The sequence below is a fragment of the Mauremys mutica genome, chromosome 1, assembly GCF_020497125.1.
Source record: "Mauremys mutica isolate MM-2020 ecotype Southern chromosome 1, ASM2049712v1, whole genome shotgun sequence".
Classification (NCBI taxonomy): Eukaryota; Metazoa; Chordata; order Testudines; family Geoemydidae; genus Mauremys; species Mauremys mutica.
Genome location: NC_059072.1, coordinates 225,578,071 through 225,596,055, shown reverse-complemented (window position 1 = coordinate 225,596,055; position 17,985 = coordinate 225,578,071). Strand labels below are relative to the sequence as shown.

General features: G+C 46.8%; 2 protein-coding genes and 1 non-coding gene across 9 annotated transcripts in view; 1 reads left to right on the top strand and 2 right to left on the bottom strand.

Annotated features, from left to right (window-relative positions):
• The window catches only part of RS1 (retinoschisin 1), a 33,521-nt gene extending 29,609 nt beyond the window's left edge, over positions 1-3,912 (bottom strand). The window contains exons 1-2 of one of the 2 annotated variants that reach the window (XM_044993511.1): positions 3,793-3,912; positions 1,333-1,556 (exon numbers count right to left, since the gene is read on the bottom strand). In XM_044993511.1, the coding sequence (XP_044849446.1) occupies positions 1,333-1,384 (52 nt within the window). In that variant the 5' untranslated portion in view covers positions 1,385-1,556; positions 3,793-3,912. Of the gene's footprint in view, positions 1-1,332; positions 1,557-3,215; positions 3,336-3,792 lie in introns of those variants that run through there. The other variant, XM_044993500.1, reaches the window with a different exon arrangement.
• Positions 3,913-8,014: 4,102 nt separating this feature from the next.
• TRNAV-UAC lies at positions 8,015-8,087 on the bottom strand. Its single transcript has one exon. It is a non-coding gene; the product is annotated as a tRNA-Val (tRNA).
• A 267-nt stretch (positions 8,088-8,354) lies between these two features.
• Positions 8,355-17,985, top strand: part of PPEF1 (protein phosphatase with EF-hand domain 1) — a 69,408-nt gene continuing 59,777 nt past the window's right edge. For 2 of the 6 annotated variants that reach the window (XM_045017245.1, XM_045017331.1), the window contains exons 1-2: positions 8,432-8,650; positions 15,213-15,291. The gene's annotated coding sequence lies outside the window, so the exon portion shown is untranslated. The other 4 variants (XM_045017140.1, XM_045017060.1, XM_045017475.1 and 1 more) reach the window with 3 other exon arrangements.

Genomic DNA, 17,985 nt, shown 5'->3' with positions numbered 1-17,985 from the left:
TAATTTTTTGCAGAAATGTGGGTGCCCAATCAAAACGAAGCAGTGCTGGGATTCATAGGAAAATAGAAACACATCACAATAAAGCCCCTCCACACCCAGTCAAGTAATGCTAAAGGTTTGGCTTACACCCATAAGTTCCTGGTAGAAGGCTGACAAGTCAGCTACATGCAAACTAAGACAGAGAGATATGGGATATTATAACAGTGTACAAATAGCTGAAAGGAGCTAAATTATTGTGTGAGATACTCTGAGCTACAACAAGGAATAATAGGATGAAATTAAGACAGGACTAATTTGGGAAAACTGGCCTGATCACAAAAAACATTAGGCTAAAATAGTGGACATGGATATGAATAGGTTTGGGACTTTAAAAACTAGACTAGACAAAACAATAAAAAATATATTGAAAGGAACAATTTTGCATTCTCAGAAGGATGAATTGGATTGTCTATATTCTCTGACTTGTGAAATTCTGTGATCCTTAATGTGGTTAGATATTAAGGGGTGAAATCCTGCCCATTGACATTAATGGGAGTTTTGCCTTTGATTCGAATGGGGTCAGAATTTCAAACGAGTGTATAAATGTATCTACTTGTAGCTAACGCTGGTAATACCTAGGCACAATGGGGTTAATTTAGGATGGAGGGTAGCTGTGACCCCTACATTTTCTGGACTTTGACAACTCATATTAAACTCCTATTATTGATGGTTTCCTTAAACTTAAATTTTGGATAGCTTCAAAATCAGTAAATACTTTTCAATTTTTCTTCAGATATCTATTTTTTATACAGTATAGGAGTTCTTTTGAAACCTTTCCACTACAACTCTGATTTTCCAGTTCTGGAAACCTCTGAAAAATCTTTGGAAACTAAGGATCTGTATAATCAGAAATGCAATGTTATGCTGTCAAGGGTCACAACCAACCTTCACTTAATCAAGAGGTTTGATTCATGAGAGACCAGCTCCTTCATATTATACAGTACCTCATTTTTCAAATAACTATTATTTACTCCCTGATTAAGAATCATTACAGTCTCCTGTCCAAATTTATATTTTGGCAAATTATATGTCAATTTTTTAAAACAGCAATTATTTGGTATTCAGAGAACTATGAGAAATCATTTCTCTCGCGCGCTCTCTCTCAAATGCAAGTATACATAAATTACGTCTGCTCTAGAATTTTTCCTTTACACAAATTATTGTGCCTCCAATAGCATTTCAGAAGAGCTCACTCTCTACCCCACAGCCAGTGGCAGAATAAAGAGGGGCGAGTGAAACAAGAAATATAAACACAAACAGCCAAAAGTGCCTACAAGTAGGTACAGTGCATACCTTTGTAGCAGAAAAGAAGAGACAGCAGGATGTTCTCCATCTTGAACTGCATCTCTTCTTTTGTCTTTCGAGAATGGGTACCTAGCGCTCTGCACAGCTTTCTGAGAAGGAGTGAGATTAACTTAAGCAATGCCTCATTAAGCACCTTACTCTCCTTAGCTCTCCTGGTTTTACCAAATACAATCAAGCCAGCCACACATTACTGCAGTCATCAAAGCTCCATCCTAGAGAAGATATCAAGAGGAACAATATTTAAAAGGCATGACGTGTATAGTGTGTACATATTATATTTCCCCCTTCATTTTTTCCCACCATAACCATTTGGTGATGTTTGTTTTTCTAAAAACTGTCATGCTTAGAAAACAGCCCTGGTTATAATGTTTTCTCAGCCCACAAAGAGCAAAGGATTGAGAGCAGCAATGACTTAATCTAGGAGAAGCAGCACATTTGACCTATGCAGCGATTGATCTGCTGACTACTTCTAAAATCTTGAACCAAAAGATAAACCACCATAAGAAGCCTTCCTTTGCTAAAAGTTCTACCTCATAGTATCCTTCCATTAAAAGTCACTATCAGACAATTTAAATTGCAGACCATTGTAATAACAGTTTTAAATTGAAGACAGCAAGAGCCTTCTCTAAAGTCTATTGAAGTCAGTGGAAAGACTCTCACTTTGGCTCAGAGCCTACAGCCCTATTAACTAGGTATGACTGTCGGGGACTTTAGTGGAAGGATAGTATTGGTGTTTCTACTGAAAAAGAGATTCAGGAGATCTAAGATTTTACAGGTAGCCAGCAGATAAATCACTGCATAGGTCAAATGTGTTGCTGCTAGATTAAGCCACTGCTGCTTTCTGCCCTTTGCTTCTTATTGATTAAGAAAATGTTACGTAACCAGGGATGTTGATTTAGCACAGCATTTTAAAGAAAAAGTCATTGAGTGGCTGGAGTGAAAAAAAAGTCACATAAATATAACTTAAAAAGTCAAATATCCTGGACACTCTTTCCAACCCCAAATAATCTTTCTTTTTCCACTTCACATCACCAGAACTGTGCAGCTTCTGTGGTAATCGTGCCTAAATGTAACCATAACGGGGCAAATTCATCCTGGGTGTAACTCCATCAACTTATACAGAGTTTTACCAAGGAGGACTATGGCCCAATAGGTTACATCTACACTGCAAGAAAAGACTCGTGGCTTGGCCATGGATGGCTCAGGTCAGCTCACTTGGACTTGCAGGGCTCAGACTGAGGGGCTAGAAATTTCAGTGTAAATGTCTGGGCTTTGTTTGGAGTCTGGGCTCTGAGACCCTGCAATGTAGCCCAAGCTCCAGCCCAAACCCAAACATCTCCACTGCCATTTTTAGCCCTGCAGCCTGAGTCCCGAGAGCCTGAGTCAAGCTCTCAGACTGGGGGCTGCGGGTTTTTTTATAGCAGTCTAGCCATACCCATAGTTGCCATAACAGAGCCTGCCTTCTTAAACCCAAACTTAATTATACAGTTAAATAATAACAGTTAATAATTCTAAGGGAGAGGACATTTCCTCCACCCCTGCCTCTCCTTTCCAGGTCACGGGTGAAAGCTGGTCCTTTGTATCTATGTACTATGGTGCTGTTGCTCCTATTCTCTCTCTCTCTCTCATAGCCTCCCATAGCCTGCTAGAAGTTCCCCTGGGGTAGGCACACTCTGAGCAGCCTTCTACAGTGGGGGAGCTGTGCCTTAATGGCACAATTGAACAGCTAATGAGTGATGACATATCTCCTTTGAGTGATGACATATCAGCTGACGGGACAACTTTATTTAAAAAGTTCAATATCCTTTTGCAAATAATGTAACAGTTCCAACAGTTAATTGCTCTCTCCTTCAAATCCACACAGCCCGTACCTTTTGTGGTACAGTAGATTAGAAAGTCCCTCCACTGAATAGCGATGAGGTATATTTTTAATGTTAGAAATTCTTGGTAGCAGGAAGAAACAATCGTTTTTCTCCCCCAGAAGATTTGGGATCATGGAGCTGCTCTCTCTGAGCCCTGGAATGGATTTTAACGTGAGACACACTCTAGTTTTCTCTTGAAGTCCCTTGCACTCACGTATGATGCCATCCCTCATGGGGGTGATACTCAGTGCTATTCAGACAGCCTGCACAAGGCCTATGCACTACCCAAAATGGGACTTCGCTTGGGTAATGCATAGGCATGTGATGGCTCTATGCACAGAGTGAATTCCACTGTCAGAGAATATACTTGATGGCAGCCTTAGGCCTACGACCATAATCCGCACTAACCCACTAAGCACCTCCCCTTCCAGTGGCTTCCCTACTACTTCCTTTCTGCCCTACAACTGGAGGAGTGTTAACTGGCCACTTCACCTTGAATGGTCCCTTGAAATATGTGTTAACTGCGTATGCTAAACAATCTGTTCCACCTTGTATTTAACTGTAACACTGAGTTAGTTTCACAGACCTGAAGACAAGCTCTGTGTAAACTTGAAAGCTTGTCTCCCTCATCAACAGACAGGGGTGGTGAGTTACTGAGTTGTATGGGCCTGTGGTGCCCATGCTCCACCAATACGAGAGCATGGGGGGCCCGGCTACACCAAAGTTCGGGGCTGGGTCTCTCCCCTGACTCCGCCTGCTGCCCCTGCGTGCCTCCCCTGGAACGTTCCCCCCAGCCGCCCCTGCGTGATTTAAAAGGGGACGGGGCCCCCGCCGCCTCCACTGGCAGTGCAGCAGGGCAAAGGCAGCTTCCTGCCCGCCCGCTCTGCTTCCGGAAGCAGCTGGCACATACCTGTGGCCCCTGGGGGGGGGTCTCTGTGTGCTGCCCCCACCCCAAGCACCAACTCTGCCAACTACAGCCAATGGGAGCTGCGGGGGCGGTGCCTCCGGGCAATGGCGTGCGGTGACCCCTCTTTCCCCCCCCCAGCTTAGGAGCTGCTGCCGGGGGGGGGTCACTTTTGGGAGCTGCCCAAGGTAATCGCTGCACCCGAACCCCCTGCCTCAGCCCAGAGCCTGCACCCAAACTCCCTCCCAGGGTCCACCCCCCACACCCCAACCCCCTTCTCCAGCCCAGAGCCCACCCCCTGCACCCAAACTCCCTCTCAGAGGCCACACCCCACACCCCAATCCCTGGCCCCAGCCCAGAGCCCACCCCGCCCCGCACCCAAACTCCCTCCCAAAGACTGACCCCCACACCCCATCCCATACCCCAACTCCCTGCCCCACCCCAGAGCCCACACCCAAACACCCTCCCAGAGCCTGACCCCTCACCCCTCCCACGCCCAAACTCCCTCCCAGAGGCCACCCCCACACCCCTTCCCACACCCCAATCCCTGGCACCCAAACTCGCTCCCAAAGCCTGACCTCCCACATCCCATCCTGCACCCCGACTCCCTGCCCCACCCCAAAGCCCACACCCAAACTCCTTCCCAGAGCCCGACCCCCTCACCCCTCCCACACCCAAACTACCTCCCAGAGCCTTAGGCAGGTGTGTGTGGGGGGGAGACTTGGATGCATTCTGGGCACCACCAAAAATTATACAAACCTGCCGCCCCTGCCAACAGAAGTTGGTCCAATAAAAGATATTACCTCACCCACCTTGTCTCTGTAATATCCTGGGGTCACATGGTTGCAACAACACTGCATACATCATGCAGGAGCATTTTTATAAAGACAGTTAAATGCAAAAATATCAGTCCAATGCAATTTGAGATGGCCTAGATTTTAAGTCTCTGTTTCTCTTATTTAATATTGTATTGATTTTGTTGTAGGCAGGTAAAATCAAGGGTAAAAACAATTACATACACACAAAGGAAAATAGATACACAACATACGACGGGAATTGCATTTTTCTCAAGCATTCAAACAATGAAATATTTGAGAACAAGTGAATTGACATGGATATAAAATCAAAGGTGTTTAAAGCTGTACAAAATAGCTTTATGTCTTGGATAAAATATGCTGACACTTAGCTGAAGTGACACAAGCACAGGAGCATGAACACTGCCCTGCAGTTCTCCGGCGGAGACCTATGTTAGATAAAGCAGGTGGGATGAAGCCTTCTTCACATCAGTGATGATATCACCAATTACCTACTGTGCTGACCTCAGTGTTCCCCGCCATGCGTCACAATGAGGCTATTTGCATTCAGCAGCAGAAGTCTGTGCGTGGGTGCCGGAAGCAGCAGCAGAACTGTTATTATCACAGCAGCTATCAGTACTTAGAAACACTCATCCCTCTTCAGATGCTACTTCCTCTGTCTCTTTCCCTCGCTTCCTGATAATGCTGCACAGTCCCCATGCTGCAGGCATCAGTGTTTCTATTCACTATTGTCTCCTGGGTTATAGAATCAAAATATACTCCATGAAACTGGGAATCTCTCATCAGTTCTGTACTCACCAGTATACACTAACTTTGTAGAGGTCTGAATCACAGAATCATCGGAGACACATTGTGTGGTCCTTTAGTGAGCAAAACTCTCACTGCAGTCCATGAAGTTTTGCTCAGATAAGGACAAAAGAGCATGGCCCATAGAAACCAGAGATGGAAAAGACCTCCTAGGACACATCAGGCCTGATTTACACTCACACTGGCAATTCCATTGAATCCAGTCCAGGTTTACACCGTAAAAAGAGGATCAGACTGAGCTACTCCAGCCATTCTACTCCAGGAGGAGGGAACAGTTAAAGATTGCACTCTCCGATCTGTTCTCCTGTGTTTATTTATCCACATATTGTTTTAGAGTGCTCATCGTCACAGTATCTTCGCACCTTACAAATGTAAATGGATTTAGTTTTATGACACCCCCTTTGAGGGAAGTATTCAGTGGTGGTTAAAAAAAAAAGAAAAGGGTAAACTAACCTAAAGTCAACTTCAGATTCCCCAAATGAGAAGATAAATTCCATAGTCCCCAAATGAGAAGTGGGTAACCTCAGTTTGCCTGAGTTCAGCCTTGACTACACTACTGAAAGTATTATTACCCCAGCTTAGAGATACGGAAACTAAAATGCACAGAGATTAAAGCCCAAAAATTTATAAGCTGGCACTGACTTTGGGTGCTCAATTTGAGTTGCTTTGGAACTGATTTTTCAAAGGTGCTGATCACTTGTAGCTTCTGTTTATTTTGGTTGAGTCTGCTTACCTTACTCATGTTGAGTAGCACTTTAATCCACAAATATTCCTGTTGACCACAATGGGGACCACTCAAGAAATGAGGTGGTACTCAATGTGACTGATATTATCAGAATCTGGCCCTATGTTGAAGCTATCAGTCCTAAGCACTATTAAAAAGCAAAGCCTATGTGTCCTCAGCTGGCCACCCAGAATCCGTAAGCACTTTTGGCCTTACAACCTTACCAGAAGTAATACTCAGTGAATGTCTGTAGAAAAACTGGGAGTAGAACCCAGACTGTCTGATTCCCATGCCACTGCTTTATCCTTTGTATAGATATTTATACCTGTGCAAAGAGGCTTTAAAGTGCTACCAGATCAGAATGGTTGTGTCTTATATACACTTGGCATAGGTGTAAATGACACACAAGGTACAAGACAGAGGAGAATCAGGCCCAAGATCTCGCTTCCTCTCATGCTAGGCTTGTTCCCATAGTATATTCCTCAGTTTGGAATAAATCCCTCTGGTATATTCTCCAGGGAAGAATGGTTCACTGGTATATCTTCCAGTGCTAGGATTGCTCCTTATGACACAGAACATAATCTGTGGTCTGTGGATCAGCAGTTGTCCACAAAGCACTTATGCCACAGGCTAATTGGTCATATGATGCTGGCTCTCCTCCATATTACCAGGTGCAAAAGTACACTAACAGAAACTAAAATGCATTAAATGCTTTCCTCATATTTCTTTAACATATAAACCCTCCCTGTATGTAGGAAATTTACAAAAGGAAGTCAAATAGGAGGAGATGTGAGTCAGTATTAGAGCTGGCCAAAATTTTTGAATTGTTTATTCAAAGTATCTTTTTTTAAAAAGCCATTTTTTCTGAACAACTGGCATTGTAGCAATTACTTTTTTCATTATTATAAATTTGCCTTTTTAAAAAAGAGACTTTTAATCCAATTGTTTTTAATCTAAAACATTCTTGAAAATGTTGTCAAGCTATTTCCTTTCCCAGAAACCACGTTTTTGATCAACTAAACAATTTGGTTTCAATTTTTTATTACAAATGTCTTGCAAAGATTGTTTTAAAGGAAAAATGGGTCAATTTCAAACCGTTTGGAACAAAGCCCGAAGAGAAGTGCTATTAATTTACACAAAAAGTGTATTCAATAGAATCATAAAACTAGAAGAGAGCTCGAGAGGTCATCTTGGCTAGTCCCCTGCACGCCTGTTGATTTTTCTGGCACGCTCTCTCTGCATGGCACAGTGTCTCTGGTGAGATAGCAAAGCTAGAGAACCCCTGCAGGGTGGTGAGCCTGCGAGGCACCTTAGTTGCCTTTTCAAGGCAGGCACAGGAGCTTGGCTTGCACGGCGCTGGATGCAAGGCGCAGACGCTGCCCCCTTTGGGTGCATGCTGCTGCTGCAGTGTCACCGGTCACAGACCTCAATCGGGTTTATTTATTTAGAAATGTTACTATAAATTCTCCTTAACAAAACCCCAGACTGGAAAAACGGGAAGAATCTAATTATCCCCTTCCCCAGCAAGAAACCTCACCCAAAACGAAGCCACAGGCTTTGGTTCCACTGGGGCTCGAACCCAGGACCTTCTGCGTGTAAAGCAGACGTGATAACCACTACACTATGGAACCGCCACATGACGAGCGTCTGCCATCGCCTTCCTTATGCAGGACGCTACCGCTCCCCGCCTCTGCCCCGCAACAGCGCTAACCCCGCCCACGGCGCGAGAACGAGCGGCTGCCGGCCCCGGCGGCTCGAGGCTCCCAGCGCGTGGCGCCTCCGGGGAGCAGACACAGGAGCCTCAGCGCGCGCGCGCGGGGCAGCCCCTGTGCAGCGCGTGTGTCGCCCCCTCCCCCCGGCGGCGGCGGCTGCTGCCCGCAGCCCTGGGAGCGCGTGGCTTGCTCCAGGCCGGCCCGTGCAGCGCCTAGATAAGGCACCGGCCTGGCATGGAACTAGTGGGTGGCACCGGGTAGGTTGTTGGGAAGGCGCCGCCTGCCCCCATGCCACAGGTGCAAGCAGTGAGCGGCTCCCCGTTCTGGAGGCCGGCACAGAGCATGTGCAGAAGGATGTGGTTGAGTTTCTGAGTGGAACAGAAACTCTCCAGTTCATGCCTGTAACTTACCTTAGGGCTGGGTAGAGCACAACAGAAATAGACACGGGCTTTTAATTTCTTCTCCCCTGCAGCGTCTCAAAGGTGAGTGTGTGGCTCAAGGTGATTGGAGTTTCTTAGGCGATTGGCCCAGGGATGTGAACCAGAAGGTTCAAGGAAAAAAGAAAATATCAGGCAAGATATTTTGTAGTAATCATTTAGTACCCACAGCGTGCTCCAGGTGCAGAGACTGACTCTTCCTGCCCCAAGGAGCATACAGGCTGAAATGACCATCTTACTACACCTTGCACTTAGATAAAGCTCTTCATCCAAGGATCTCTGTAAACGTGTTTAGAAAGATGGATGTCGCTATCTCTGGGTTTATAGATGAGGAAACTGAGGCCCACAGAGGTGTAATGGCAGCCTCAAGCCGGTGGCTGAACAGAAATAAATTTATATTGTGTATTTAGAAGGTTTGCAATTCAAATGGAATTTCTAGCAACCAAAGGGGTCATGTCCACTCTGGGCACTGTGCTGGCTGTTCTAGCTATAGCCATTTTTCAACATGGTTCTGGTCTGGAATCTGCACAACAGGGTAGGTGTTATTTTCTGAGAATCATGCTGGAGTCAATCCCCAAAGCACTTAGTAAATTTAGCACTGTTTTGTAATGTGGTTCAAAGACCAAACTCCCTTTTATCCATGCTGATCAGGGAAAGTGGTAGACCTCTATGAGCCATATTTTTCACAGGCAATGAAATGCTTTTCTTGAACACACTTTTTTGGGGGAACGTGGGGAGCACTTGATCCTCCAACCATTTTATAAAACTATAATATAATTACCTACACTATTGGGACAGCATGAGTAGCAGGATGAAACTCCCCTATTCACACTAACCAAGGAGATGGTTGTTGACCTGGGTTGTAGCACTATTGTATTTAAACACGAATAATTTAGCTCAGTTCTCTAGTATGAACAAAGCCACAGTAGTACTGTGTATGAGTGCTGAGGGTCCTGCAAAGAGTTACATGTGACATTAATTGTAATGGAAGTCAACAAGATTACTCACCTGCATAGAAGTTCAGCATGTATATGACTCTTTGTAGCATTGAGGGCCTATGTTGTTTGTGCCTCAATGCAGTTTTTCATGATGTGTCTGAAGGAGCAGTTAAGAAGTATTTAACATTTTTAATTAACACATTTTAATGTTTTAATAATTTTTTCAGCCCTGGGCTATAAAGGCTTTGAAGGGGCAGTAACAGTAAGTAGGTGGGTTGGGGGAATCAAACTTTGTCTTTTTAAAAATGACACTGTCAGGACTGACAACTTTGTTTTTATTTGCAGCCATAGTTGTATATATCCTGCCAGTCCCCTGCTTTGCTTAGTTACTCTATTCTTGAGAACAAGAAGAGAACAGATTCTTAAATTGATATATTTCATTTCAGTACCCAGAATGCTGACAGAATGTTTAAGGGGCAGGATGAGCATAGTGAGATGCATACATGCCTCTGCTGTTTCTGGGGAGCGTGTGGATTTGTTATAAATCAGTTATGGGAGAGTATTAATGCAATAATATATTGCAGCTTTTTTTAACCACTTTTTCATTGGAAGGAAAACAGCAGTGATATATTTTCTTTGGCATAGAGGATAGTTTTTTTTTTTAAAAGGGTAATAAGGAAATGGGTGGAATTTGTTGCTCTTGTGTAGTGCCCCTTGAAGAAGTTGTGAGATAGTCTAGAATGGATCCAAAGTAGTGGTTATTATGATATATCCTAACAATAATTATGTAGTACATATTAGTGATTGAATTTGCAAGTATTAAGAAAACAAACCAGAGACATTTACTTTCTAAAATCTTAATAAAAATCTTAATAAAAATATTAAGCATTTTCCTTGAAATGACAGAAGTCAAAAAATGTAAAGAGAAGCCTAAAACTGTGTTCTTTAACCCACTCCATTTTGCCTCTGGTTGTAACACATAAGATCTGCCATACCCAGGACACTGGGTGCTAGGGTACCTAAAGGATAAGTTATTGCCTTAACTGTGAGGCATCTGTTTTTTAACTAGATTTTACTTTAATGTGGGTGTGTTTTCAGTGAACACAAACAATACGTTGAAAGACAGACAAGAGCTTTGGAGGTGCCATTTTCTTACAGTGTAGCTTTGAGGATATGTGTTCTGTCAGTAGAGGGCTCTCAGTGCTCACTTTGATGAGTTGCTCATTCCCTATAGTTCCTGATGCTCTCCTTACCCAATTAACTGTTCCTGATCTTTATGGTATAACATACATTTGGGGAGGTACAGTGAAACACTGTCTGTAGGTATTCTGAAATACCCTTTGCAACATTGCACCTTTGCAACATTTTTTTAGTGCTAGTTAACACACCTCAGTAAGAACATGATCCTGTAAACATTTGTACATGCTGGGGCTTCTTCCCATAGTATATGGGCTTGGGCTTCAGCCCTGTGTGACGGGGTTTGGGCCTTGGCCCCAGACTCTATCAAGTCTAAGCCAGTCCTGGCAACCTCATTAAAACAGGGGCGCAACCCACTTTGGGGTCCCGACCCACAGTTTGAGAACCGCTGCTTTAGTGATTAACTCTCATAATAAGTATCTTCAGTACCTTAAAAACCACTTTAAAAATATTCGTTAGTTCCTGGAGGCCTCAGTAGGGATGAAGGATTGTTTCTCTTCCCCCCTGCCCCCACCGAACAGTTTACAATCTAAATCAGGGGTCTCAAACATGCGGCCCGCGGGCCGCATGCGGCCCGCGGAGCTCTTCCCTGCGGCCCGCGGAGCTCCCCAGGGGAGCTCCGCAGGGGCCCCCAAGAGAAAAGCGGAGAGCCTCGGCGCATAGAGCGCCGAGTCTCCGTCCGAGTGCCTGAGCCCCGCCCCGATCCGAGCCGCGTGGGGAGGGGGCGGGGCTGGGAGCTCTGGGCTGAGCGCTGCGCTCGGCGTGGAGCTCCCAGCCCCGCCCCCTCACCACGCGGCTCTGAGCGGGACCGCCGGAGACGCGCTCGGGTAAGGGGGGGGGGGGGAAGCGGGACCCGCCGGGGCCGGGCCGGGGGAAGGGAAGCGGGACCCGCCGGGGCCGGGCGGGGGGGGGGAAGGGAAGCGCTCAGGGCTGGGGCAGAGGATTAGGGTGCGGGGGGATGAGGGGTTCATGATGTGGGGGCGCTCAGGGCTGGGGCAGAGGATTAGGGTGCGGGGGGATGAGGGGTTCATGATGTGGGGGCGCTCAGGGCTGGGGCAGAGGATTAGGGTGTGGGGGGATGAGGGCTCTGGCTGGGGCTGAGGATTAGGGTGCAGGGTCCTAGTGCCTGCCCTCCGCCAGTACTGGCAAGGCAGGCTTCCCTTACCCTGAGCCTCTCCAACCCCAAACCCTCAGCCCCAGCCAGAGCCCTCATTCCCCCCGCACCCTAATCCTCAGCCCCAGCCCTGAGCACCCCCACATCATGAACCCCTCATCCCCCTGCACCCTAATCCTCTGCCCCAGCCAGAGCCCTCATTCCCCCCGCACCCTAATCCTCAGCCCCAGCCCTGAGCACCCCCACATCATGAACCCCTCATCCCCCCGCACCCTAATCCTCTGCCCCAGCCCTGAGCGCCCCCACATTATGAACCCCTCATCCACAGCCCTCACCCCACACTCCAAACCTCTGCCCTAGCCCTGAGCCCCCTCACATCATGAACCCCTCATCCACAGCCCTCACCCCACAGCCCAACCCTCTTCCCTAGCCCTGAGCCCCCTCGCATCATTAACCCCTCATCCACAGCCCTCACCCCACAGCCCAACCCTCTTCCCTAGCCCTGAGCCCCCTCCTGCATCATGTACCCCTCGCCCTCAGCCCCACAGCCCTCACTCTGCACTCCCTCCTATCCCCAAACTCCGTCCCAAAGCCTGCACCCCCACCCCCTGCCGCAGCCTGGAGCCTGCATCGAGCACAGAGCCTGCATCCAGACCCCCTCCCCCACCCAAACTCCCTCCCAGAGCCTTAGGCAGTAAATCTAAGTGCGTGTTTTGTCCTTTGAGTGAGGTGCATTACTGAGTGTATATATTTATTAAAACTGCGCGCGCTTAGGGGAGGAGGTGGAGAAGAGACAGGGCAGGGGCGGGGCCTCATGGAAGGGGTGGATTGGGGGTGGGGCCAGGGGCAGCAAGGGGGCGTGTCAGTGATGCGGCCCTCGGGCCAATGCACTAGTCCTCATGCGGCCCTCGGGGTCATTTGAGTTTGAGACCCCTGATCTAAATAGACAAGACAGACAAAAGTTGGGAGGGGAGACTGAGGCACAAAGACAGTTGAAGTCACTTGCTTGTGGTCACATGGGAGATGAATGGGTGAGGTGGGACCAGAATCCACATCTCTGACTCCCAGTCCAGTGTACTATCTAATGCATTATACTACCTTGTCGTACATTCAAGAAAAAGGTACGTAAATAGGATTAGACTTAAAGTTAGATTAATGGTATCTTATGAGGGGAAACATCAAAGTACTGAAATAAATATTTTCCCAGAGGCTTTTAACATGGGACCCTTTGAAGATATCCCCTCGCCATTTTTTATTTTTTTGTTTTGTTTTGGTTTTTTGGTTACCAAATGTGGTACCAAATTTAAGGCAGAGGAAATCTGAGTTTAATGTACTCAGGGAGGCATGGTACTCAGTGTCTGTGTGTGGGTGTCTGAACCTCAACATTAGTTTAATTTGTCTCTTTTTAGTTTCGATTTTTAAAAACTTGAATGCAAATTGCTATGTTTGGTATTATCTTGGCAGTGTCACGTGATCTTCAGACTTTGATGGATTTCATCTTTCTAGTGTAATTTTACACTGAAAAGTCAGAGGAATACTTTGATTTTCTCTTTAGATTATCATCACAATAGTATGTACCTTTCAAGTGAAGAGGGAGTTTATATTAGAGATATGAATGAGTATCTACCGTCTCCCTCAGTAGCTGTTTTTGAAAGTGAATTATTGTGTAAAATCATTGTTAGATCTCTTAATCTATATAAAAGCTACAGCTTTTCAAGATACAAAAAGCACCAAGTACCTAAGAAACCTATTATGGGACATTATAAGTAAAGTGGGTGTTTCAGGGTTACAAAATTGTGCCCTTGGGTCTCTGTCTGTAGTTTGGAGATAATGTTTTGCTTTTTTACTGAAGACATTCTGCTGTCTTACATGTTTTGGCCCAGTTTCTTTCCAATTTAAAAGCCCAACACCCTTGTGACTGAATGCACCCCTGTATTCACATCCATAAGAACTTAAGAACAGCCATACTGGGTGAGACCAAAGGTCCATCTAGCCCAGTATCCTGTCTTCCAACGGTGGTCAATGCCAGGTGCCCCAGAGGAAATGAACAGAACAGGTAATCATCAAGTGATCCATCCCCTGTCGCACATTCCCAGCGTCTGGCAAACAGAGACTAGGGACACCATCCCTGCCCATCCTGGCTAATAGCTATTGATGCACCTATCTTCCATGAAATTATATAGGGGTTTGGTTTGGTTTGTTTTTAAACCCTGTTACAGTCTTGACCTTCACAGCATCCTTTGGCAAAGAGTTTCCCACGTTGACTGTGCATTGTGTGAAGAAATACTTCCATTTGTTTGTTTTAAACCTGCTGCCCATTAAAAATACAGTCAGAGGTTTTGGTTTCATTGGGGCATGAACCCAGGACTCTGCAAGTAAAGCGGATGTGACAACCACTACACCCTACACACCATTGTAATAATCTTTGTACAAAATGTGCCTTTTGAGGTATCATCTGAAAACTAACTCCTCACTGGTCAATAACATGATGAAATGTATGTAGCACAATTATATGTAAAATTATAAACATAAGCTGAAATTAGGTCTGAAATGTGTTTTACCAGACATGTCTGGGTAAACCAGTTTCTCAGAGACAAGCTGATCATAGAATATCAGGGTTGGAAGGGACCTCAGGAGGTCATCTAGTCCAACCCCTTGCTCAAAGCAGGACCAATCACCAACTAAATCATCCCAGCCAGGGCTTTGTCAAGCCTGACCTTAAAAACCTCTAAGGAATGAGATTCCACCACCTCCTTAGGTAACCCATTCCAGTGCTTCACCACCCTCCCTAGTGAAAAAGTTTTTCCTAATATCCAACCTAAACCTCCCCCACTGCAATTTGAGGCCATTACTCCTCGTTCTGTCATCTTCTACCACTGAGAACAGTCTAGATCCATCCTCTTTGGAACCCCCTTTCAGGTAGTTGAAAGCAGCTATCAAATCCCCCCTCATCCTTCTCTTCTGCAGACTAAATAATCCCAGTTCCCTCAGCCTCTCCTCGTAAATCACATGCTCCAGCTCCCTAATAATTTTTGTTGCCCTTCACTGGACTCTTTCCATTTTTAACACATCCTTTTGATGCCTCTAGCCTGGTGTCTTCAAAGCTGATGGCAATCGCCTGTCAAATGGCCATTTGGGAAGCAAGAGGGGCAGGAACAAACTGATCTGCATTTTAGCAAACAACAGCATGGAACTTTTTACCACCAGCCTCCTTGTCTACAGCCTCACCGCAGAAATGAACTTTATCTAGGGATAATCCTCAGGAAAATGCATTTCAAGGGAAGACTGGACTATAGCGGGATAAGCAAAAATAACCCTAGAAATCTCCTATCTCTCTCTCTTTTCTTTTTCACCTAAGACAACAAAGGAAGCAGCCATTTGACTCTGGGAGAGATCCTGCCCTGAAATTTGGTCAGCCCTGTTGCTGGGGGAATGTGGTGAGAATTTTATCTTGAACCAAGTCTAGGTAGTTAAGCTTTAGCACTAGAAATAGTTTTATCTTTATTTCTCTTGTAACCATTTCTGACTTTAATGCCTTGTACTTGTACTCACTTAAAATCTCTCTCTCTGTAGTTAAATAAACTTGTTTTATTCTTTAATCAAAACGAATCTGGTGTTGTGCTTAAACTTGGCTGTGTGGTAACTCCATTTAAAGTAGCAAACTGTTGGACATTGACCCCTTACAGGGGCAATGGACCTAAAATATCTGAACTGTCTGGGAAAGGGCTGGACAGTGCAGAACACATATTTTGAAGGAAAATCTGGGACTGGGAGTGTGCTGGGGTCATCCTGCAAGTGGTAACCAAGGTGGGTGGAAGCCAGAGTGTGACTGGAGTGTGCTGACAAGGGCTGCAGCTATACACAGACACTCAGGGGATATGACATTCTGGGGTGCAATCTGGACTAGTGAGGGCCGCAAGCAGGACATGCAGGTCCGCTCTTCCCTTCTTGTTTTTTTTCCCTTTTATTGTGTGATTGGATGGCCTCCAAGTGTGCACTGTTAAAAATAATTATTTTCTGAGTTTTGTGGCAAAATGGGATAAGAGGAGGAAGAACTTGGTCAGAGCTCTGAAGGAGCGCACTCTCTCTGACTTGTGGTCATAGTCCATCCCTGAAAAATATCAGTTAAATCACTTTGTAACCGGAGCCTCACAGAAATAAGCCTGTAACTAAATTTGACTTATGTTGGTGACATTCATGCATGGTAATCTGTTTAAGAACTTAGTTTCGAAACACTGTGGAACAAAAAAATGTACATTCATGATGACAGCATGTATGTCATATTTCAGGTGGATGCAATTGTAAGAGATTACCTAACCTTTGCACTAGCAGCATTTATTGATGATTGTTCATGTTACACCGACTCTCTCATTTCAGATATAGGTTGTTGCCTACTAGCTGTTTCAAGAATCAGCTCTCAGTATAATTCCTTTCAGTGCTTTAATGGTGCACAATATACCTTATGTTCAGCAAAAGAGTATATGCCTGGCCCTGCTCATGGAAGTTCTGTGTTCTTCCTGCCATGCGTAAAAGGGGAAGCCACTTCGTTAGGTCATAACTTATGTCAGGGGACTGGAACATAGAATGGGTTAACTTGGAAACTGCATTCACTTCTGTTTCCTCAAGTTGCATGGTATCATGATCCTGTTTGGTAATTGGAGAGGTGGCGCAGACCATTCCCTTTATCAAATTCCCGCTAAGGCTAGTCACACCAAATCACTAAGAGAATGAGGAACTTTTATAAATAGTACTCCTGGAGGGATTCTGTGTGACTATGCACCTGCAGAAAATTCCCCCCCCCCCCCCCCCCCGCAGAATTCCTGTGCTTCCCTGCAGAAAATGGCCATGAACCAAAGGGAAGCCATGCAGAGGGGGGGAATGACCATGGGTGCATTGGGGGGGGAATTGCCCCCTCAAAACAGAGGTGAGGCATGGGGGGCACATGGGGTTACCTGCTGCTGCCCCCCACCATTTCTGCAAGCGCAGTGCTGCCCAGCTGAAGGAGGCTGCCTCTCAGCTCCACTGACTCTGCAGCTGAACACGGCCTCCTGGGTCCTAGTGCCAGTCGGGCTCCTCTTCTGTGTGCTGGGAGCCTTCCTTTTTTCTGTGCAACAGTGAATGCCTGCGGTGGAGCTGGCAAGGACAGGGTGGGAAAATCAGGGAAGGAGGCCACGGGGGTGAAGAGGCAAGGGGAAGGAAGGGGGTGGAACAGGGTAGAGGGAGGGGAATGTGTGAATCAGGGGAATGGAGAAGAAAAGGGAATAGTGGAATTGTGTGGGGGAAGCGGGAGCCCGGCATGCGGCGTTCCCTTGGCAGCAGCCGGGGCTCCCCTGTCAAGCAGGTACATCGAACCCTCACCCTGACAAGCCCTACTCCCCTACACCTGGACCCCTCCAACGAGCCCCCAACACCCAGACCCCCACCCCCACTGATCCCCAAGCAGCTGCACCTGGACCCCCGAACCCATCAAACCTCACTCCCCCTGCACCCAGAGCCCCCCATAACCAGACACCCCCTGCTGAGCCCCATATACCCACACCTATACCCCCACCCCCGCTGAGCCCCAACCACCTGCACATGGATCCCCTGCAGAATCCCATTGCCCCGGCACCCCACAATGAGCCCCTGTGCATCCAGATCTCCCAATGAGCTGCCTGCACCTAGATTGCCCCACACAGAAACCTCTCACCCCACACCTGGATCCCCCCATACTAAGCTCTTCCACACTTGGATCCTGCCTTGCTGAGCCTGCCCACCCACACCTGGTGCACATGATGCAGGGGGGCAGGGCCCTGGGGTGTTTCTGGGGCAGGCCCAGCCCTTGCACTGTGTCAGGGTCAGGTGCAGCCCAGGGCCGGCTTTAGGAACTGCAGGGCCCGATTCGAATACCCAGCGGCGGTCTGGGTCTTCGGCAGTACTTCGGTGCCGGGTCCTTCACTCACTCCGGGTCTTCCACGGCACTGAAGGACCCGCCGCCGAAGACCCGGACTGCCGCTGGGTGAGTAAAAATTAAAAAGTTAGGCGCTCTTCTTTAGGGCGCAGGGCCCTCGTAGGCATGGTGCCCGATTCAGGGCAATCGGCCTAACATCCGCCCTGGTGCAGCCTCACTGCCAAGTCCCTGTACCCGGGGA